This window comes from Podarcis pityusensis, assembly GCF_964106645.2.
Source record: "Podarcis pityusensis genome assembly, chromosome: 4".
Classification (NCBI taxonomy): Eukaryota; Metazoa; Chordata; class Lepidosauria; order Squamata; family Lacertidae; genus Podarcis; species Podarcis pityusensis.
The window spans coordinates 77,940,168-77,964,699 of NC_138027.1; the positions used below are offsets into that span (position 1 = coordinate 77,940,168).

The window sequence follows — 24,532 nt, forward strand, 5'->3', positions numbered from 1 at the left end:
AGTTGTTCCCCAAACCCCCGCTTCATATCCTTTTGAAATATTTCATTCAAATGATGATATTGTAACCATGTTGTTAGCATTCCTGGTAGTTCCTTAAACACTTTTAATTTAAATTCTCTACCCTGCTCTCTTAATAAATTTCTATAAGTCGCCCAACTTTCCATCATATTTTTCTTTTTCACCACCATGGCTTCCAAAGGTGAAAGCCAAAGTGGTGTTTTAGTTTCCAATACATTTTTATATTTGTTCCATATTCCATACATTTTTTTCTAATTATATGGTTTGTAAAACCTTTATGTACTTTCACCTTTTCATACCACAAATAAGCATGCCAACCAAAAATATTATCATGGCCTTCCAAATCTAAAATATGCAGATTCTTCAATAGCGACCATTCCTTTAACCAACGCAGACAAGATGCTTCATAATATCTCATATCCGGCAGGGAGAAACCTCCTCTATCTTTCGTGTCTATCAGTATTTTATATTTTATTTTCAATTTTTTCCCTTGCCAGATATAGTCAGAAATATATTTTTGCCATTTGTTGAAGCAATTTGTCTTGCCGATCACCAGCAGTGACAGAAACAAAAATAACGTTCTTGGTAATACATTCATCTTTATGGTCAACACTCTGCCCAGCAACGAAAGTTTCATTCTACCCCATATTTGTAAATTTCTTTTAATGTCCTCCCAGGTTTTCAAATAGTTACCTTTATATAGATTTATGTTCTTCGCTGTTAGCCATATACCTAAATACTTAACCTTCTTGTCAGTCTTTAGACCTGATATATTTTGTAAGGTGTTTTTACTCTCATCGTTCATGATTGTTGTTTTTTACCAGGAGCTTGGTTTTATCTTTGTTAATTTTAAGACCTGCTCTTTCTCCATTTTTTAAAAATCTCTTCTGATACTTTTGGAATTGACGCTGTTGGTTCTTCTACACAGATAGCAGCAACTCAGGATGCGGAGAGGGTGTGTGTGTGTGTTCATGCAAAAGGCATTCATACTCTGGAGCTGCCGATGAGAGCGCATCCTGCTGGTCTTGGGGAGGATTAGGCGACAGAGTCTCTCTGAAGCAAATGCTCAAAGCAAAGAAGGAAGGGAGGGGAGGGGGATGTGACAGGGACACTTCCCTCATAATTCCAAATGAACCCGTTAGGTATCCTGTCCACTCACTAGCATTGCTTAGGGTTGCAAAGTTTATTTCTGCGAGCGTGAGCTTCCGGATTGCTGCTGTTCTCAGGTGGGCTTGAATCCTAGCCAGCAAATGCAGGCTCTGCCATTCTAGTTGATTCTTGGTTGCCTTGCGCAACAAAGTCATTCTTTGTTGCCTTGTCGCGTGACAAACCTGCTGCCCGCCCCTCCTGAAAACTCGGACTTGGTGCTGTAAAGAAAGTGAGAGGGAAACGCAGCTGAAAACACAGGATTGCGCTTGGCTTTGGCGCCAGGTGATGTGACCTCCCTGCAAATAAATCAAGATGAATGTTCAAAATGAAGAGGTTCTCTGGAGGCACTGGACCTGTTGGTACCTGATGCTAATAGTTTGATTTTAGTTCACAAGAGTGTAGAGTAACTGTGCATTCTGAAAGCAGAATGTGACTGAGGTCTAAGAGGTGGGGGAAGCCTTTTTTGGGGGGAGAGACTTCTTTTTAAAGGTTTTTTTTTAATGGATACTGGATTAAAACTGTGGGGTGTGGGGACTTTTTCTTGTTTCTCATCAGTCTTATTAAACCAGGAACCCACAAAAACAATGCAATTTCTAAGCAGAAACAACTTTGGGAACTGGCAATTTTGAACAAAGAAGTGGCATGCGGGCAGGCAGAAGAATTTAGCCTGCAACCCTGACTTCACCTACCCGGGAATAATCCTGTTGAATTCTGTATAATTTATTTCTGAGTGGGAATGGTTAGGCTGTTTCTCCCACCCCAAAGCTGCTGTTTGCAGAAATGAGTGGCTATCAGGGGTTTGTTAAACACAATCGCGTAGTTAGGTCTTTAGCTCGCTTGGGAATCTCAAGGAACAGATTTGCTATAAATTCAGACTTGCTCCATTTATATGCACATGCGTGTAAGGAGCTTAAGGCTAAACATTTCTTTTAAGAAAGACAATTAACTTGGTGAAGAGCCCCCGATATAAAGGAAAATGTTACGCCAGAGGTCACCCTAAATCATAAATATTTTTCCTTTCATCATTTTTGTTCATTTGACCTTAATTTACGTACTTCACTTTGCTATTTGCAATTCTGTGCTGTTCTTAACTTGACAAATGTCACCTCTCTTTGACCTGGAATATTTAGATGTTCAGATTTAACCTGTTTTCCTGTTGTTAAAGTTTGCAGTCTACAGGACATAGCCAGGATTTGGGATCTTACGACACCTAGAAATTATGTTCAGATGTTGTTAATCATTTCCCTTTTTAAATTGGACAGGTGCAACCAAAACAACCATCCTTCCCAGGCACACTTTCAATATGGTTACTCTCTTGCAGGTTTAGCAAACCCCTTTACTAAATTTAGCAAACCCTTTTTTTATGTGTTCATGGAAATGTCCAGAGAACCATTTTGAACTTAAAATACTTAACTTGCACCATAAAATTTGCATTTTAATTACTGCTGGATAACTCAGTATAAATAAATATGTTTAACTGAAATCGGATAGAATATGATTGATAGGTGAAATTTGCTGAAATGTGTGTGTGGAGATAGGATATCTTGTTTCCAAGGGCTTACCCACACTGAAGCTTGACAGATTTTAAGCTGCTTGTCTCTCTCTCTCTTGCTTTTGTGGCATCCGCACAATGTCCTTATCCAAGTGGTAGGCTACACTTTCTCCCTGATAAATTTGGGGTTTCTTGAGCTACAGATAATCCAATAAGGGAAGAAAATCCAATGTAAAATGTCATGTTACCACCTGACTGTGGGATGCAGTGGAACACATTGTATCGCTGGGTCATTTATTTATTTTTACATGGGTGGTGACCTATCGCTGGGTTCCTTCTATCAACCTGCCTCCCTTCTATTTTGTTTCCATCGACCTACAGGAAGAATATGCAGCCTGCCTTTTTCCACTGGTTATTGCTGAAGGCAAGTTCTGGTGTTTTTATTTTTAAAACAGCTCTCTTGCATGAAACAGCTGTAATAAAAATAAAATAAAACTTGTCATTGGAGGTATAGGAGGCAGAAATTGAAAAAGGGGAAGAAGGAAGTGGCAGCCTTTCATGTGAATGGCTTCAAATCCTTACCTAGCTAGGAGAGGTGCACATTTTTTTAAAAATACTGCTATTTTGTGCAGTAAAATAAAAATAAGATGTGCACATATACCCACAATGGACGTAAGGTTCCTGGCTTGGACTGTCACACATGCACATTTTTAATTTTTTTTACTGCAAACCAGGTATATTAAAAAACCTTGGATTTCAGAAATGCATCTTTTATAAAACAAAATCCACAAAGACCTGCATGCATGCCCGCATGCGGTTTTGGGTTTGGGGAACTTATGGTGGATGGGGACCTCCTAATTGAGGAGAGGGGACAACAACAGACATAGAGACCTATTTATGCAATAAGACTCTAGTGTAGACACAGGTCGTAGGTCAGGCTTCCTCCAACTCGGCGCTCCAGATGTTTTGAGACTACAGTTCCCATCATCCCTGACCACTTGTCCTGCTAGCTAGGGATCATGGGAGTTGTAGGCCAAAAAAACATCTGGAGGGCCGAGTTTGAAGAAGCCTGTCATAGGTAATGGCTTTTTCTAGTATTGTTCCAGATGCAACACTGATTAAGATACAGATGTTACATATTTCATTGATGACACACCATTTAATTTTAGTAGTGTGTTCAGTATTTATTACATAGAAGCAGAGCCCCTGCTTTCTTAAATGACCAGAAGACATTATTTTTAAAAGCAGTGTTCAGTTTTAGTTTTGCAGAATCCTATACTAGTCCATTTTGATTGTGGAAACCTTGCGTTGTTTGTCAGGTTAGAGCAGAGGCAGAGAACCATACAGTGTAAGCCAGCTAAGGGTTTCACATACTACTGTGCAGCAACCATGAATACTTTGTGCACCCCACTATTGTGCTGGTGTTTCCTAATTGACGGGGGGTGGGGGAGAAATCATGGCATTTCCTAAATGTAGATAGCAGCTATGCACTACTAAATACACTGCAAAGCACTAGGAAAATAGTAACACCATCTAAGCAAACCTCAGAAAGTGCAGTTTGTAAGAATGCTCTCCTAAGCCTAAACTGCCTTCAGCACAACCTGCTTTAATGTTCCATTTCCATTTTATTGTAATATGTTGTGTACATGAAATGAAAAATGTGCTGTTAAAGAGGAACAGGAGACAAAACCTTGCCTTAGAAGCACTCATTTATAAAATGTCAAACATTTTACTCCATTCTCATCAGTAATCTGTTCTTAAAGGTAAAGGTACCCCTGCCCGTACGGGCCAGTCTTGACAGACTCTAGGGTTGTGCGCTCATCTCACTCTAGAGGCCGGGAGCCAGCGCTGTCCGCAGACACTTCCGGGTCACGTGGCCAGCGTGATGAAGCTGCTCTAGTGAACCGGCACCAGAGCAGCACACGGAAACACCGTTTACCTTCCTGCTATAAAGCGGTACCTATTTATCTACTTGCACTTGGGGGTGCTTTCGAACTGCTAGGTGGGCAGGAGCTGGGACCGAATGACGGGAGCTCACCCCGCTGCGGGGATTCGAACCGCCGACCATGCGATTGGCAAGTCCTAGGCGCTGAGGTTTTACCCACAGCGCCACCCGCGTCCCCAATCTGTTCTTAAGTAGTACAAAAAAATAAAGAACTCTCTGAACTCTCAGTGTTATTTAAGAACAAGATGATTTATTTAGAACAAGAGTGGGAGTTGTTAATTATATGTTTGTGATGTTATTGTTTTACAAATTGCTTTTGTTTCCACTCTCTGTGTTGACTACTAAGCAATTACAATTTAATCAAAGAACTTAAGGGATTGGACTTGAAGCAAGTTTGTTCCACTTCAGTCTCATTGATATTTGTGGGATTTGAAAAGCTAGTTGTGACGAACTTTTCCTGTTGATCGCAATGGAAACTAAGTGTTATTAACTCACTCCAGCCCTGACCTAGCTGTCAGCCTGCCCTGCCCCTGCATTGTCCGGGTAATTGGCAAGAATGCCAACATTTGGAAAGTGGTACTGCCCCGCAGGTTGGCCATTCATGAGTTAGGGTCTAATGACATGTAGAGAGCCATAGCTTCCCCATTTGTACTTTAGAGGCATAGCAAAAACTCATTGTAGTACAGTCGTACCTTGCATCCCGAACGCCTTGGTACTCGGACATTTTGGCTCCTGAATGCCGCAAACCCGGAAGTGTTTTTTCTGGTTTGCGAACATTCTTTTGGAACCCAAACGTCCGACAGGGCTTCTGCGGCTTCTGATTGGCTGCAGGAAGAAGCTATGATTTGTTTCTCAAACGTTTTGGAAGTTGAACAGACTTCCGGAACAGATTCTTTTCGACTTCCAAGATACAACTGTACTGTGTTTGTGTGTGACTATGCCCTAATAAAAGGGACCCGGGTGGTGCTGTGGGTTAAACCACAGAGCCTAGGACTTGCTGATCAGAAGGTCGGTGGTTCTAATCCCCATGATGGGGTGAGCTCCCGTTGCTCTGTCCCAGCTCATGCCAACCTAGCAGTTCGAAAGCACATCAGAGTGCAAGTAGCTATATAGGTACCACTCCGGCGGAAAGGTAAACGGCGTTTCCGTGCGCTGCTCTGGTTTGCCAGAAGCGGCTTAGTCATGCTGGCCACATGACCCAGAAGCTGTACGCCGGCTCCCTCAGCCAGTAAAGCGAGATGAGCGCCGCAACCCCAGAGTCAGTCACAAATGGACCTAATGGTCAGGGGTCCCTTTACCTTTACCTTATGCCCTAATAAACCACTGCTGTAGAATCCTAATAACCCTCAAACTAACATCCAGGAAAAGGGGTGAAAGAGTAACAACATGGGGAAATTACGTAAATTATGTAATGACAGTACATTATGCAATGTCTTTCTTTAAAATTATTGCCTTGATTGCAATGCTTACATGTTTTCCTCTCTTTGTATACAGGATGCCAGAAGTAGCATGAGAGAAGCTTCATAGTAGAGCGTTATGAAAATATATTATGGAGCTGGGATGAAGAAAAGGCATAACCACAGCTCTGCAGTTCTGAAAAAAGTATTATCTTTGGGCTATCATGGACACGTTGAAATGATTCATATCTTCTATTCTGCACAGATAATAGGTTGGGGCAGAGAGGAACAGTGTAGTGTGTTTCTAAGTGAGCAACGCAACATCTACATTAGATTGACAGATTAAATAAAGCCCCCAAACTTGGTAATGGAAAGATGGCGGCCTTCAGAAGCTGGTAGATCTGGAAATAAGGTTCTTCAATATTATCTCACTTACTATGATGTCAGAAATTAATGCCAACTTGACAGTCAACCTCAGCACATCTACAGATGAGCCAAGAACTGGCCTCTCTAGAACAGGTCACACCATTGTGGCAGTTTTTCTTGGGTTCATATTACTTTTCGGCTTCTTGAATAACTTGATCGTCCTCATTCTCTTCTGCAAGTTCAAAACCCTGCGCAACCCTGTGAACATGCTGCTGCTGAACATCAGTGCCAGCGATATGTTGGTGTGCATCTCGGGTACCACATTCAGTTTCGTATCCAACATCTATGGCAAGTGGATTGGAGGGGAGCATGGCTGCCGGTGGTACGGCTTTGTCAATTCCTGTTTCGGTAAGAGTTTGGAAGCTTACGTTTCACTGCTTTGGTAACCCATTCAAAGCTGTCAACGTTTCCCTTTTTTAAAGGGAAATTCCCTTATTCTGAATAGGATTCCTCGCAAGAAAAGGGAAAAGTTGGCAGCTAGGAACCCATTTCTACAAGAAGATGATTCGTAAATAAATCCTGGGTGGTATTCAACCAAGTATTACTCAGAACAGACCCATTGAAATGAATGGACCCAATTCAGTCATGTTCATTAATTTCAGTAGTAAAACTTAGATGAATACAAACCATTATTCTCTCCTAGGCTGATTAGATGTTTGTAGCTCAATCCACATTTTTATTCCAAGCTCTGAATCACACATCTTTATTGGGCATAATTGTCCTGAGCATAATCTTAGGGCTGAATTATGTGTTCCATAGCACAGGTGGGCTGGAGAAAGATTATTCCCATTCTGGGGTTTCAGTTAGTATTGCTTTTTTTGGTGCTGCTGGGGTTGCAAGGAAGGTTTCATGGACACATGAAGATATAAGCACTTTCATTCTGCTTACTGCTTGGCATTGGCAAATAATCACACACACACAATTTTGTTTCGTCCTGAAATATGTTGGCTTGGTGACTATTGAACCAATGAAGCAGGTGTCTGGTTGCCAACTAGCCAATGGCAGGATGGTTTTTCTCTCGCTGATTATCACACACCTATCATGTGGTGAAGCAATGGTTTCTCCACAGCTTTAGCAGCCACATAAGGAACATCCACACTTTGAAAGAATATGACTGTGTGGTAGTAATAAGATTGCATGGGCTGCAAGAGTGCATTGTCTACCCCCAACATCTGCACATGATGCACATAGATTTTTGCTACACACATGCAGATATTCTGTGAAAGGGCTCTGTCTGCATACTGATATATGTTTGTAAGACAGGGCCAGGGTCACCCTCCCATGGAGGACCTTTGTGTGCATATATCAGTAGACACATGGAGTCCATCAGTAGTGGGGGACTGGCAGTTTTGCATGTTGGCTCATGCAGGATGGTCTACCCTGCATAGTCCCCTCATGCGTTATTCCAACAGCAATCTCCCCAACAGCAACAGCTTTATTGCTAAGATCAATCTATAATAGCAGCATAACTGACTGCCTTTGTACAGGTACAGCAACAGCTATGGTTAGAACAGCAAGATAATAGATCCTTATTATAGTCTCCCTCCCCTGCTGTTCAGGAAGTGGCAAGGAGCCTATTCAGAAGAAATTATGGGTTCCCCTCTGACTTATGAACTGATTTTGTCCTGCTAGTCACGGCTGCTTCCATAATCTTCCATTAAGTTAACAGTCCTCCTCACACCAAAAGGGAAGACCAAAAGGGAGACAGATGCTTGCTTCATTGGTTAGGAGGCAGGTTTCCCAGTCAACCTTCTGGCCCAATGCCCTTGCACAATAAAGCAGTTAATAAAACACAAAAGATTCACCTCATCTGACTTTGGTTGGAAGCAGAATTCACCAGGTCAGAGATATCCTGTAAAATGTGTGAACAGGGTGGTTAAGTTCTTTTACAGAAGTCACTGAAGAGTATGTATCGCGTTCCCACCCGCTTTGCACATATAACTCATGAATGAACAAAGAAAATGAAGAATGTTGAATTGCCTCTCTTCCATTCTTGGTATCCCTCCTCTTTCAACAATGGTGGTGACCTGGTGGTCCCCTCAGATGTTGCTGGACCCTAGCTCCCACTAGCCCTTGTCAACATGGCTAATGGCCAGGGATGATGAGGACTGCACTCCAGCTACACTGGGAAGGCCATCCTGTCTTAATGTGTAATCTAAAGTCGACCTCTTGGAGCACATGCCCATTAGACTTTCTTTAATCCACTGCCATCAAACAATAACCTCTTGCAATTTGGTCTGTACTAATTTGTACTTGCTATCTAGAAATGTAGGCATTTTATGCCTGGTTCCTCTTTTCTGCCCACTTCCACTGATGCTAGGAAAGACACTCAACACACCTGTCTTTGTAGATCAAAGCACGACACACTTGTCAATTCAGCTTCAAGAGGAAGAATGTAATTTGAGAAAATTCTCAGCCACGTAATTCCAAATTACCTGGCATTCTTCTGCCTGGTATTCTTCATCTTGAACAAACTATATCATACCTGTCAGATGAATGAAAGTGTGGTTCATACTGAACGTTATAGGGTGTTTGTTTTCTTTGTGGGCATAAATTATTGTGAGAGAAGAGAGAGATCTGTGAAAGAAGCAGTTGCTACTAGTGAGGTTTAACTCCTCCCCTACTACCTTGAGCTGTGATATGATGCCCATTTACCTAGGAGGATCAAACCCTATTGAAATGAATGAGGCTTACTTTTCAGCAAACAGAAATAGGACTGTTGTTGCATAGTATATAGATAGGTTCTATTCCTATGGCTTCCATACTTGCCCTCTCTCTGCATGCTGTTTTTAACATTCCTGTCACATAAGTACAGGGGTGAAGGACAACAGCACAGTGGCAGGTCATGTTATTTGCATGCAGAAGTGTTCAGGTACATTCTACAGTCTCGGACACTTCTAGGTAGGGTTAGGAAACACTCCTGTCTGAAACCCTGCATTGCTGCTTTTACATGTGCAAATGACAGAGGCTTATCAGCGGGTCCACACCTCTTAACTACCCCCAGCACACACTTGGGTCTGGCTGTTTCCCAGTTCTAATTAAATCCTATTAAGCCCAAGCATTTAGCACTCACAGATCTATAACAGTATCTTCACTTGGAAGCAAAGTTCCTCGGCTTTCAGTGGGGCTTTTCTCTCTCTTAGTAAAGGTGCTTGGGATTGCAACCCCAGTTGTAAAGCTGCATGGGGAGTCATACCCGGCTGCTTTGTATGTCACTCCCACCTAACTCTTTTGCACTTATGTAACAAAACAAAAGACCAAATGAATGGGAGCCCTTTTTCCTGTCCTCCTGCTAGGTTGCTTGATCACACTCTCCTGCTCTCTGTGTGGCCTACAAGCAGTACTTTTTCTTTCGTGGAAAAGAAAAGAAAAGGAGATGCCAGTATTCTTATACAGTGGTACCTTGGAAGTCGAACGGAATCCATTCCGGAAGTCCGTTCGACTTCCAAAACATTCAGGAAGCCACGGAAGCCGCGTTGGACATTCGGGTTCCAAAGAACATTCGCAAACCGGAACGCTGACTTCTGGGTTCGCGGTGTCCGGGAGCCAAAACGTTCGACTCGCAAGGTGTTTGGGATCCAAGGTACGACTGTATTTATATTAAGTGTCATGCGTTCTAGAACAAAATGGCTGCTATGGGCAGCAAAGAAGAAGAAGAAGAAAGCGCTGGTATTCTGTATTGGGTTACATAAATCTTATGTAGCCCGAGAAAGTGTGGCTGCTGTAACAGTTATTTGAAGCTGTGGATGGTCCCTTTAATCAGGGGCGTCATGTTCCACTTTGCTGCTTGAGGTGGGACAGGAAGTGCTACCCTGCCACTGCTCTGCTGCCGCACTGCCTCCACAACTCTGCCCTCACCCCTGCACAGTGGCGGTATTAAGTGGCGACAACAGCAGGTTCTGGAGAGATCCACAAAGCCTTGTACTGTATTCATTAATGTCAAAAAGAAATAAGACAATATGGAATTACTGTTTCTCAGCCTTCAATATTGGCCTGAATTGTAAAACCGAAATAGTTCCCCCCCCCCCTTGCTATTTATTTATTATCCATTGGGAAATGTCACTGTTGGCTGAAATCTATAATTTGTGTCCCTATGAAATACACAGTCCTAAGTAGCCTTGAGTCAGCATTCATGATAGCATTTCTGGACAGCTGAACCTTTAAAAAAATTGTATCTTAGTTTTAGTATGTTTGGCCTTATATAAATGAAAAATCCTTAAAATGGTACAGAAGAACACAGCATCCCGTGATAAATAAAAGGGGGCGTAACTATAGAGAAGTTGCTTGGCTATTTTTAGAGGGGGTTTTAATAAACGGAAAACGGATCCAAACCTAGGCATTGTTGGTTCTGTGCAGAATAATTGAAAGGAATCTACTTGGATGTTTGCATTTACTGTATATTCTGCAGAATCTCCTTCGGATAAGACATCTGTTACAATTAATGTTCTAAAGCAAATCTCAACTTTTAACAAGTAGCAGACCTTCTGTAGTTATTAAGGCAATTTGTAAGAACATGAAGACCATAATTACCAATTGAATGATCGCAAAATTAATTCTAGATAAATAAGTTTCAAGGACAAACACACTCTTTAGCTGTAACCAGGGCTTTGACCTTCAGTTGGATAGTTTTAATTTTAGAGTCTTTGGATCTGGCCTATTTAACCAGGCATTGTGATTAATAACACTTTCATAACTGGAGTTGATGAAGAGCCTTGTTCCTATCCCTTTCAGCTCCAGATATACGTTCCTTTAAAAAGTAGGTAACCTTGATTTCGGTGGAATCAATCTGCCCTTTTAGTGTGTTGTCACCTTAAAGTCTAAATTTGCCTTAGTTTTAAAATAAAAATCCAAGTACTTTATCAGAGTCCTATCAAGAATGCAGAAGTAATTCAGGAATTTTAAAAAAGGACAAAACGGGAGGGACGAACCAGAATAAATGAAAAACACAATAAGCGTTTAGAACTGATGGTATATCTTTATGAGAGACATATGCTGGTTTTATAGTCATGTCCCCTTTCTTGCTATTGGGTGTGTGAGTGTGTGTGTGAATTTTGCCCCCTTTATCCTATAAAAATGTTTGAGCTCAGGCGTTTAATGGGGAAAGTCAGGAAAGGAATCTTTGACCTTCTAAATATAAGGCACGTCCATGAGTATTACCGTATTTTTCTGTGAATAAGACTAGGTTTTTTAACCAAAAAATTAGGTTTAAAATTGGGCCTCTTCTTATACATGGGTAGTGCTGAGGGTTTGTTTTTTTCCTTAATTTGGAGTCCCCCAAAGTAGGGGGTGTCTTATACATGGGGGCGTCTTATAGACAGAAAAGTATGGTAAGTTCTGGCCCTCTTGCAAAGCTGTGGTCTTCTCTGTAATAGCTGAAATCTTTGGAATGCTCTCCCCATGGAGGCACATTAGTGTTAACTTTTTTCCTTATTTACAAAAAATCTGGCACCAGGTAAAAACATTTTTATTCTCTGGGACATAAGGATAACTACCGGTAGAATCATAGAATCATAGAGTTGGAAGAGACCACATGGGCCATCGAGTCCAACCCCCTGCCAAGCAGGAAACACCATCAGAGCACTCCTGACATATGGTTGTCAAGCCTCTGCTTAAAGACCTCCAAAGAAGGAGACTCCACCACACTCGTATTGGTACTAAGTTTGGGCTTCAGTGTGCATGCTTTGTAATTGTTGTGTTGATATTGTGTTGTGTTGATATTGTCCATTATTTCACAGGCATGTTGGGGATGGTAGGGAAATGTCACTTGAGGTTATTGATGTCATGGACTCCTGACTGGATAGTAGCTGGTGTCACTGATGACAAATAATCACCTTGCACACAAACAACCCAGTGGCAGTGCTGAAATTACTTCCACGGACAGTCTTAACCTCTGGTGTGTACTGGATAAGTGCATGTAACACCACACTGACAAGCCACTGAAATCCCCTTCAAAATCTCTCTATATAATAAAAATGAAAGAATGTCGTCAGGCAACTCCCTTGAAGTGGGGCTAATCCCTGGATTTCCATGAAGTCAGGGTGAGGCAGGGAAGCAAGAAAGGAGAAACACTGAGGAGGGGAAAGTGGTTTGATTAAAACGACAGCAGAGGTTTGAGCAAAGTAGAGATGAAGAGACATTGAAGTTTTGTTTTCAAAAGAGTTTTAACAAGTTTTAACTTTCTCCCCTGCTTTACTCAAACTTCTGCCATCATTTTAAAATGGCCACTTCCCCCTTTCTATGTTTACGTAGACTTATTTTGATCTTTTAAAGACCTTCAACTCACAATTAAGCTATTAGTATTCTACCATGTGCATTGTGAGATACATTACACTTAGTTGAAATCAAAGGTTAGCAATTAGTAGCATTTAAGAAGTTTTCATTTCCCAGGTAATTTAAGTCACTTGTTGGCAAAGTGACTGTTCTTGTCCTTCTCCTGTCACTTACATGTGTCCAGTTATCAGCGTAACCTAAAAGATCTTTTATGCCTGGCAGGTTTTCTCATTAAAAAGGGGGTGTGGGGGAAGGGGGGAAAACACTTATTTAAGATGGGTGAAGCTGGTGGGAGTTTGCTCACATATGTTTATACTTCAGTAACTTATTAATGAAATAAAACGTAAAAGCCTTACCCTCCACAGGGAAGTTTTATGGGGAAAGCATAACTTTTTAAAATTTAAAATGATAGCTTCAAATGTAATGCTTGAACTCCCAATATTTAACAAACTAGATTATAAACAATGACAGGGCTTTTTCCTCAAGCATGTTTAGAAACCCTTAAGGCCTCTAGTTTGTTGTCATCTATTATCATATACCCAGGAGGTAGAATGAGTTCAAAAGTTTACTCCAGGATTCTAAATGGAGTGTGTTGGGGTGTGTTGCTGATGAATTTGTGCATGGAAAAGGAGCAGAAAATGATTGGTGCTCTTTAGACAATACGCATTTCAAAAAGGAACTTCCTACTCTTTATGCCCAGGTCTAGCCACAGCACTTAACTCTGCCATAGGTTCTGATCTTTCACATCTAAATATTTTCCTAAGAACCGATTTGCAGGCCAGTGAACCAGTGCTGACAGTGCAGTAGAAACTTGTTTTGCTAATGGTAGAATCGTGTCCAGCTCAGTTGTTTCAGGTGGAACTGAGGTTGCCCATGGTCTTAAAACTGTGGGTATGGTGCATCCAAAATACTATTCAAAGGGTTAATGCTGTAGCCTAGAATCTTGTGATGTCATATATATATACTGAGGTAGTATATGTCTGTGTGCGTGAGTTTTAATTGTGAGAACAGCAAGTGCTTAGTGTTATGCTGCTGCCTGCCTCAGAGCGAGTCTGTAAATATCAGTCCAGTCTCAGATGCAAATTCATGGAAATATGTTTCAGTAACATAAGTGTCACCTGCCTCTCTTGTACATTCAGTCTGACAAGAGCAAGTGGAGCAATGAAAAGTCATATGTCATTGTGGCGATCAGACAGGGTCCCCGGACGCTTGACGGTCTATTGATCCCTGTGCCACCACTGTGATTGCTTTCCCGCTGCCACCAACCCGTTTCTCTCAGGTACACACAGAGTCCAGACAGTTGTTAACATTAAATCAAATAAGCAAGTTTATTTTATAAGCCTTAACAAGTTTATGGTTTCAGATAATTTTTCTTGTCAGTTTCTTAATCTTAGTTTCTATACCGGCCTATACCATTCCTAATAACTGCTAACTGATTATCCCAGCTGTCTATCTGACTCCTCCTATCATTTTCTCTCACTCTCTCACAACACAACTCGACCAACCCACAGACTTATCCTCTCTCTTCCTTCTCCAACTCCCAACTGACCTCCAGACAACTCCAACTCTAACTCCTCCCCTTGGGTTCCCACTGGCCAATCACTTCACACCCATTTAACCCTTTCCTTATGACCCAGCATGATGTCACCTAGGAGGGCAAACGCCACAGTCATCTTAAACTTTAAAAGCAAGCGTTGCGTGGTTTTTGTAGGAGAAAAGAGAACCATTAAAAAAGGGTCAAATGACCCAGGGCAACCTCTGCACAACTTTGCAAAGTATAATTACCACAGATGTGTGTGTGTGTGTGTGTGTGTGTGTGTGGAGTCCATGGAGTTTCGGGTGTCAGCTGGCTGTGATAATTTTACTTGCTAATTTGCTAATGTAGCATCACTCTCATTTGCTCCAATATGGATTCCTCATGCTGTTTAGGAAACAGCAGTGCAGTGTAGACAAAGCCCTTACCTGCCATTGCTGGAAGTTAAACTGAAGGGGAGCAAACAGCCTGCCTTTTGCTTCCATTCAGCCTCTAATCTAAAAGCAAAAAAGGAATTGAAATCATAGTTCACATACTCTGTAGTGTACTCCAAGGCAAGAGGTGGAGAACCACTTTCGACTAGAGGACCAGATCCCCACGTGGAGAGTCATTCTGTGGCAGACTTTAATAGGTGCACGGCTGCGGGCCCCTGTCAAGCACATCATATGAATGAATGAATGAATCTTTATTTGCGTCAGCCATAGCGATAAAACAACAATACGATATATAAAGAATAGAAATAAAAAGTGAATTATATAAAATACAGTGGTACCTCTGGTTGCGAACGGGATCCATTCTGGAGGCCCGTTCGCAACATGAAAAGAACACAACCCGCAGCGGCGCATCTGCGCATGCACGGTTGTCATTCGCCACTTCTGCGCATGCGCGTGACGTCATTTTGCGCTTCTGCGCGAGCGGCGAGACCCAGAAGTAACCCTTTCCGGTACTTCCAGGTCACCGCAGGACGTAACCTGAAAGAACGGAACATGAAGCGGACGTAACATGAGGTATGACTGTACATTTTAGGGTTTTGAATCGATAGTCAAATAGTGAATCTTATTCTAATTGCCCCAGCTTGCAACCTTTGCTGTCACCTGCTCATCTTGATCTGCCAAGAGAAAGGACACTATGGCAGTGGCTGGATGACCCGGAATGGAGATTAAGAGGGGTGATGACCTTATTCCTCAAGCCTTTACAAAGATTGCACATCATATGTCATCAGGCATTGCCCATCAAAGGAAGATTCTTGCTTTGCAATTGTTGGATTATAACTCCCGTCTTCCCTGGCCATTGCCTATGTTGACTGGAGCCAAGGGGAGTTGGACTCTTAACAACACCCAGAGGGTTACAGTTTCTCCATCCTCATAGAGTCTGCATTTAGTTACTGCACTGAGATGGTGGTAATAATAATAATATTAGACTAGCCTCTCTTCTAGGTGTATTGTTGCACCTGGGATTGTCCTGAGGACTGCTGGGATGCAGAAATGTTTAGTGGTGGTTCTTCCATTTTTGAAAATATAAAATCCAGCTGTTATCAGGATCTGTCTCCATCACTTGGAAGTAGTCACTATTGAATCGAAGCCACATTCTTTTTTTCCTCTGTAAGCACAATCCTCTAAATTTTTTGGCATACCTAGTGAAATACTTTTTCTTTTGATAAGAATTTTTCCCTTTTCTCCCCACCCCCAGAAGTTAACTAAGTGGACGTGTCTTGGTTGTTTACATTGGTATTTTCCCAAACATCAAAGGGGACAAATATTATGTAGAGGTGGCAATGCCTTTGTAATTGGGGCATCATTAAACGATTTCCAGGTCAATAAACAACAGCATTTATTGATTTGCAGACAACACCACAATTACGCACTTGTTTAATCCATAGCAAACCCTGCTAGTTTCCAAATGCTTCTTGTCTGCCTGTTATAAAAAAAAACACTTCTCCCACTCACCCATGTACACATCAGCTGTGTGTAAATGTCAATGTTGCTGTCATTATATATGCATTTCAGTGCAAGCAAACTTTGTTTCAATTTAGTGGATTAATAATTAGCTTCTGGTAAATTTGTAGCCCGTTTTGGCCATTTGGTATGCATAGGTATTGAATGTGTGAAGTGGCTTCCAAATAATGTGCTGGCTCACCCTGTTCTCTAGGTGCCAACACATGCAGTTACACTCATTCTTATGGTGGGAGCCCCATGTCCATATCTTTCAGTCTATCCCTGTGTCCAGGACACAGACAACGCATGAACTTGGCAGCCCACATGGTAACATCTGTTGCTGGAACACAGTGGGAACTGTTTGAATTCTCTGCCATGTAAAAATAAAAGGAGCATTCCTATACACACATGTCAAAGAAGGGGAAAAAGGGCATAACATGTTCCTTAACAGTAGTTCACAGCTTTCTTAATTCAAATATTTGATCCTTCACCGCAATCTGCAGGGGACAGCCTTGCAAATGATCGATCATTTGGAGCTTCTGATTGTGGACAGCACCCTTCACAGTCCGGCTCTCCCTCTCTCAAACTGGAAAAGTTGCAGGTCCCATTGCTACATCTGTTGCTCCTCCCAAGCATCTTTTGTGCCCCATTTTGGCAACTGAACAGCTTGCTGCTACCCCTTTGTTGGATTTGTCCCAGAAACCTCCCATTGCTGACCCCAGTCTTCCATTATAAGATAAAGGGAGGTGAGGCCGTCTTGCCAAACACTTTCTGAGTTTATTTGCAGACATATTTGCTCTATATGCCAAACTTCAGAAGGTTCAGAAGTGTCTAGATGCTAGCCTAAGTCAGAATGTTCTTGGGCCAAGGCTTGGTTTGGATAATAATAATAATAATAATAATAATAATAATAATAATATATTATTATTTGTACCCTGCCCATCTGGCTGGGTTTCCCCAGCCACTCTGGGCGGCTTCCAACAAAGACCAAAAATACACTAAGATTAACCACTATGGCAGTCCCTTTTTCTTTGCAGAAACCCCATCTTACAGATATCGAATCACAGGCTTGGAGAGGAACCCAATGATGACATCTAGACAAGCCCCCCTCCTTTCATGACTCATGGAAGTGAAACCCAGTAATAAGATACAAAGATGACAATGTTTCATATACTTTTCTGCCATTAAGAAAATAGACTTCTAACCTGAAGAATATAGACTAAAACTCAAGCTGTTCCACTCATGTCTGTAGGAGGAAACCATCTGGGTTGGGCGGATTGTATGATTACTTCCCACACTAGCACAAGCCATCCCACAGGAAAGGAAGATATAGGCATAGAACCCACATCTTCTGTAGTCTGTATCCTCCAGAGAATATCAGTCACACTGAAATGGTTGACTCAGGGCCATGGTCATCAGAGGATAGCATAGTCATCTGCTTGCTTAGGCCCGCATTCTTGCTCCCAAAAGCTTCCTGGCACCACCTCATGATTGCCAGCTGCCCACTTCTGTCATTTTTCTTCCTAACCCCCAGGGGATGAGTGAGCAAATGATGACCATGAAAAGCTGAGTGCAGCTTCCATTGGTTCTTTCTCACTTGCCTGCCAGAACTCTCACCGGCAGACCAGCTGGCAGGGATATTGTCCTGTGTCTTGATGAAAACTTGGGAAATTGCTTTAAAGCAGTTACCATCATGACTTTACAAAAAATCTATTCAGATACAGTTGTCTTTACCAAAGGGAATGTATTTCCATTGAGACAGAGGCAGGAGTTTTGAATATTTTCTTTGAATATTTCTGAGATTGCCAAAAGCTTGAAAAGCAGATCTATACTATACTATACTATACTATACTATACTATACTATACTATTTGGTTCCAGCATCTGTATGTCCTTTGGTGACAAGGAAGTAACAATAAAGATCAATGGAGACCAGGAGGTTAAGTTCCCTAATCAGCTTGGGGTGAATTTTGCAAAATTATTCTCAGTGGAGGGAGACATCGCTATCATAAATGTCAAGTTTCAAGTTCAGTCATGCCTTTTGTGTGTGTCTGTAGAAGGGAAAATGGAAAATAAAATGTGTTACTTGACCTTGTCTGCCTTGCCAGCTTCTTCCTGTTGACCCTGGGAGGGGGAATTATTGGTTTGTTTTTGTTCTTATTATGTATTTTTGTGTTTTCTATATTGTAATTTTATGCTATGAACCTCCCTGAGATCTATGGATGAAAGGCGGTATATAAATTTAACTAATAATAATAATAATAATAATAATAATTCCCCTTGACCTTCTAATCATGCAGAAAATGGTATTTCGCTTTCTGCCCTTTAAGTCTTTACGTCATATGAAATAACAAAAAGTGATTCTTTTAATTATTTTTGTCCCCACTTCTTTCTCGTTGCAGGCATTGTGTCTTTGATCTCGTTGGCCATTCTGTCTTACGAACGTTACAGCACCCTCACCAGTAAACGTGGCTCTGACTACCAAAAGGCTCTGTTAGGAGTTGGGGGCTCCTGGCTCTATTCTCTGGTCTGGACTGTGCCCCCTCTTATTGGCTGGAGCAGCTACGGGCTCGAGCGGGCAGGCACCAGCTGTTCCGTCCGATGGACCTCTGAAACACCAGAGTCAGTGTCGTACATCATCTGCCTCTTCATATTCTGCTTAGTCATCCCTGTAATAGTGATGATATACTGCTACGCCCGCCTCTTTTATGATGTCAAACAGGTAAGTGTGTCACAGGCGTTATATGTTATCTCTGAGGAAGGTTGCGTTTCAGATACGTGCCCTCTAATATACATTCAAAAAATGAATTGAAGGCTTTCAAAGATGGTAGATTTCTCTCATTTCATATTCGAAGGCCCTAATCCTCTGCACACTTACTTGAGAGTAAGTCCCCTATACTTAGTGGCATCTCTGTTTGTTTATTACAGTTCTATCCTATCCTCCTTTGAGAGCAATCGTCTCCTATCTAGGAAGCTTTCAGGGCCATAGCTACTTTCCCTCAGTAGCAGAGCTGCATGTCTTCATAAATTGTTTTCTAGGAACATAGGGCAAAAAGATTAATGCATTGTAGGGTCTGGGCAAGATGACCCTTGTCCCTTCCAACTCTACAATTCTGTGATTCTACGAAGCTGTTTTACATCAGGTGAGCCTCTTGGTCCATCCACCTCAGTATTGTCTACATTGACTGACAGTTACTACAGTATCCAAGGTATAGACACAGAATATTCCCAGCCTTCCCTGGAGGTTCCAGGGATTGCCTCCATCTGCAGCCAAAGCAGATCCTTTATCTCCTGCTCCTTTTGGTTTTGTTTGTTTCTTTAAAATATTTATATGCTGGCCTTGAAGGTAAACTCATGCAGTTTGGTTCTGAGTGCAGATGAAGAAAAGACTTGGCTCCAGGAGAACACCTAGGCTGTTCCTCTGATCAGACAGGGTAACAATAGCATCATCTATGACAGGTAAACTCACCAAGTCCAGACCATCAAACCTTCCCATCAATGAATAGGGGTTATCTGTCTTGGACACTGAGGAACTGACTGAAAATGGTTTAGGTTGAATAATGAATTGAACTGGTAATTATCCATTGCTCTCCATTAATAAGATGGTTTTACCTAATTTGTAAATGGATGAACCAACTTCAGCATCATTAAGGGTTGTCTGCAGGATTGATTAGCTTTAATGAACCAGGCGCCTTTTGATTGTCCTCATGGATCTGACGAGTTGACAGTATTTGTGATTAATTTGTTATTTAGGATTGCACCGCTAATTACTACAGCGTCTACTGAGAAGTAAGTCCTTCAGTTCAATGGAACCAAACGGAGTTAGGATTGCAGCCTAATTCATTCTACCTTGATTAATGAGATTTATGATGTTGTTGAACTCCAACTCCCATCAACTCCAGCCAACAAACCCAGTGAGGAGGGATGATGGATGCTGTAGTCAAGCAATGTCTGGAGGGGCACCATGGCAGCTATTCCTGCATTTTATAATTTCTGCAAAAACATGTACAGCAGTTAAACTTTGCTTATGCTCTGCTCTTTCCCAGGCTCCACCACGTGTTAGGTGTTGGCTGGATATTGTGATGTTGCTTTAGAATTAGAACTTGGAGAACTCTCACGCAAAGGACAAAATTTGGAAGAGTTATGCATGTATTGATTGTCTGGAGAAGTCTTCAGTTTTTACTTATTCTTCAGTGTGGTAGACATCTCCTGGCTTTCAGTGATGTTTTTCTCATTTGAAGCCCCGAGAGTCCAATTTTAGTCAGATTCTAAGTACTTGAGTAAGCAGGGTTGGCCTTTGCATGAGATTTTTGAAATTAGGGCTATGAGTAATGCTAGATGATATATTTGATTTCAGGAGCTAACTCCTGGAGGATTCCTGTCAGAGCAAAAGCTATTACCTGAATACCTTCAAGAATTAAATATTTGCCCAGTAGGAACCTACAATATTCACAAAGCGCTCTAACATTTCAAAGACAAGATTGTAGGACATTAGGATCTACTATAATCAGACTGATTATTCCGGATTGTTTATTGCTAAGTCATATGGTGATTATTTCAGGGGAAATAATAAACTTCGTTAAACTGCCTTTAAAAAGGGCAAAACTAGAATTAAAACATGTGTATAGCCTTCATAATGGATGTGTGTATTTTGTACACAACTATTTGCACCATGTTCCATATGGCGATAGCCAAACGAACAGATTTCAGTGGAGCTACTTAGTACGTCTTAATTTGAAATCACTCACAGTATCTTGTGAGAATGTGGCACAGAATTCTTAACAACAGAGTTTAATTGTTAATTAAGGCTGTACTCCCAACCTGATTTACTGGGGAGTAAGCCCTACTGAATTTAACAGGATTAGGATTTACTTATGAGTAGGCATGGTTAGGATTGTGGCGTTAGCCATTTCAAAATTCCATATTCATTCAAAAAACCACTTTTTACTTCTGTTAGAAGTCTCTTGTGTATACTGTGCACTTAAAAAAAATCTGGATGTGTACAACAATAAGAAAATCCATTTCTTATTCTATACTGTATTTGGTTGGGTGCAAAGAGAATTGTCTTCTCTAGGGGTTGTTTGCTACTAAAGGAAAGGGGACTTTCTGACTGGTGCCACTCTTCACAGTGGAATGCACAAATAACACACTAATGTTCCATGTACTAGGAAATGACATCTCCTCTCGCTTTATACTTCTGTCTGTGTACTATATGCCATTGACCCAAGCCATAAACTCCTGGTGATGCTTCCAGTAGGATACTTCCTTGTACCTGTTAGCAAGAATTTAGGTAAAGAGCGAACAGGGCAGAACAATAATTCCACAGGAAAATTACCCACAGAATAGTAAGCAAAGAAATTTGTTTGAACTTTCTAACGTTTGAGTGGCAGCAATATTGGAACTTGCGCTTAAATGCAGATGAGGATTCTTCACCTCAAAGCCCTTGCTCCCTTAACTTCTCAATGTTTCGTGTCCTCTTAGGACCCCTTACCTGTTACCACACACAAATTGCTTGTTAATATAAGCACCTTTCCTTTAAATGGAAATATTCTCTTTTGGAGATACAGGTGAAACTCGGAAAATTAGAATATCGTGGAAAAGTTCATTTATTTCAGTAATTCAACTTAAAAGGTGAAACTAATATATGAGATAGACTCATGACATGCAAAGCAAGATATGTCAAGCCTTTATTTGTTGTAATTGTGATGATCATGGCATACAGCTGATGAAAACCCCAAATTAACAATCTCAAAAAATTAGAATATTAAATGAAATCAGCAAAACAAGGATTGCAAATAGACCAGTATTGGACCTCTGAGAAGTAGGAGCATGCATATGTAGTCACTGCTTGGTTTGGCCCCCTTTTGCATCAATTACTGCCTCAATGCGGTGTGGCATGGATGCTATCAGCCTGTGGCACTGCTGAGGTGTTATGGAAGACCAGGAAGCTTCAATAGCAGCCTTCAGCTCTTCTGCATTGCTCGGTCTCATGTCTCTCATCTGTCTCTTGGCAATGCCCCATAGATTCTCTATGGGGTTCAGGTCAGGCGAGTTTGCTGGCCAATCAAGCACAGTAATCTCATGGGCATTGAACCAGGTTTTGGTACTTTTGGCAGTGTGGGCAGGTGCCAAATTCCTGCTGGAAAATGAAGTCAGCATCCCCATAAAGCTCGTCTGCGGAAGGAAGCATGAAGTTCTCCAAAATCTCCTGGTAGATGGCCGTGTTGACCCTGGACTTAATGGTGTTGGTCCATTGTTGTTGAGTCCAGGGTCAACGCAGCCGTCTACCAGGAGATTTTGGGGCAGTTCATGCTTCCTTCCGCAGACGAGCTTTATGGGGATGCTGACTTCATTTTCCAGTTTCACCTTTTAAGTTGAATTACTGAGATAAATGAACTTTCCCACGATATTCTAATTTTCTGAGTTTCACCTGTAGTCTAACAGCTGCTGTACGGTGAGATGGGGGGAAAGCTGGTGGTTAATGTCTCATGCTGGCTATGTTTTTACCTGGAATATTTCATCTCCGCTTTCTAAAGCTATTGTGATAGTACCTGCCGCTGCAGGTCTCAGAGGCTGTCTGAGCTGAATCCTGATGGCTTCCTTGTGTTCCTCACTTTTATCTCCCTTAGAGACCTGTTGCAGTTGTTTCACCTGTCAAAAAGAATCTAGGGATGTCTTGCTGGAGGCACATGCTTAGGCGCATCAGAGAAAGCCTCTATTTCCTTAGAGGGAGTAGCTGAATACAGACACAGAAGGAAGCACCGTAGGATTGCATCTGTTTAAAGGAGCTTGTATAATCTCACTTGGCAACCAGTTGTTGCTGGGATGGGAGACCCGGAAGGAACTTCATTGTTTCTTGAGCGTTGGTTGGATGAATGCGTTGTGACAGGATCCCCAACCCTGGGACATCCTGATAGTTTATGTCTCTCTGGGGATAAATGCATCTATTTTGGTTTGTGGGTAAATGGATTTTTTTTTTATTTTGCTTCAGGGCAAATGCAGAATTCTGGGTGGGCCCAGAGGGAATTGTGCCTCTGTAATGAACTCTTCTTGCAAGCTATATTTGTAAGGGGGCCCAGCTATGCTACTTGTAACTTGCCCGCTTTCGCTGTGAGCACTCGAACACTGAATTCAGGCCAAGTTTGAAGACTTGCTTACTCTGTGCCTCTCACTCTATAGTGCCCTATAGTGCCTCAGACACATACAAGAACCTTACATATATAACAGACTTGGGTGCCAAGTTAGAATGGCTGTGTCGCTAAAATAAGACTGCCTAGAAACAAGAGGGAACATACTTGCAGTAAACCCTAGGGTATACAGTGTTGTCAGAACCCTAGGGTTTACAGAAGTATTAAAATATTTGGGGGTGATTTCATGAGGAAACCCGCCCTCCAATCCAATGATGATTGGAGGTTTTTAATGTCTGTTGTTTTATTGTATTTTAATATTTTGTTGGAAGCCGCCCAGAGTGGCTGGGGAAACCCAGCAAGATGGGTGGGGTATAAATAATAAATAATAAACAATAAATTATTATTATTATTAGTAGTACTCAGTGGCCATGGAATGCTGAGTTTCTTTGGGTGAGGAAGGCACAAATAATCAAGAGACAGAGGGAAAGTGGGACTAGAATATCCTGAAAGGGGAAATGGCTAGATAGAACATTGAACAAGAGTACATTCTGCAACATTTTATTGCAGTCTCCACTTGTTCATGCTTTTCTTAACAAGGCTCAGGCCAATTCTGAAAGAACTGACAACAGTTCTTGTAAGTAAGCTGGTTCTGTGATGTTCCAAAATGCTTTGTCTTCTGATGGATGCTGGTAAACACGACCCCAGAAGGCCCAACATGAGGAGTGTCGGTGTGATGTGAAAGTGCTTGCCTTGCGATAATTATGAGTCAACAGTGTGAGCCCATTCAGGGTGACTGGTCTTGGCCTCTCCCCTCCCCAGTAGCTGCTTTCACCTTCTCAGAATCCACAGATGGTGGAACAGATAGTCAGAAACAGTTGCTTTATACATCTCAAGTTCAATCCCCAACATCACCCAGTAGGTCTGGGAGAGACTCCCTGTCTGATACCCTGGAGAGTTGCTGCAGTCAGTGTAGACCAGGCATGTCCAAACTCGGCCCTCCAGATGTTTTGGGACTACAATTCCCATCATCCCTGACCACTTGTCCTGTTAGCTAGGGATCATGGGAGTTGTAGTCCCAAAACATCTGGAGGGCCAAGTTTGGCCATGTCTGGTGTAGGCAGTACAGAAACAGATGGAACAGTGAGTCTGCCTAGGTGTTAGGCAGCTTTTTTAGGTAAATATTAATATATGGTTTGGGGTGTGGGCATTCAGGCGGCAGTTTCCTGTTTGCAGTATGA

At 41.8% G+C, this 24,532-nt stretch overlaps 1 protein-coding gene across 1 annotated transcript in view; it reads left to right on the forward strand.

The window, feature by feature from the left end:
• Positions 1-24,532, forward strand: part of LOC308475808 (parapinopsin-like) — a 51,613-nt gene that overhangs the window by 1,465 nt on the left and 25,616 nt on the right. Inside the window, exons 2-3 of the mRNA XM_081003218.1 lie at positions 6,099-6,775; positions 18,567-18,886. Coding sequence (XP_080859344.1) covers positions 6,439-6,775; positions 18,567-18,886 — 657 coding nt within the window. The 5' untranslated portion in view covers positions 6,099-6,438. The remainder of the gene's footprint in view (positions 1-6,098; positions 6,776-18,566; positions 18,887-24,532) is intronic.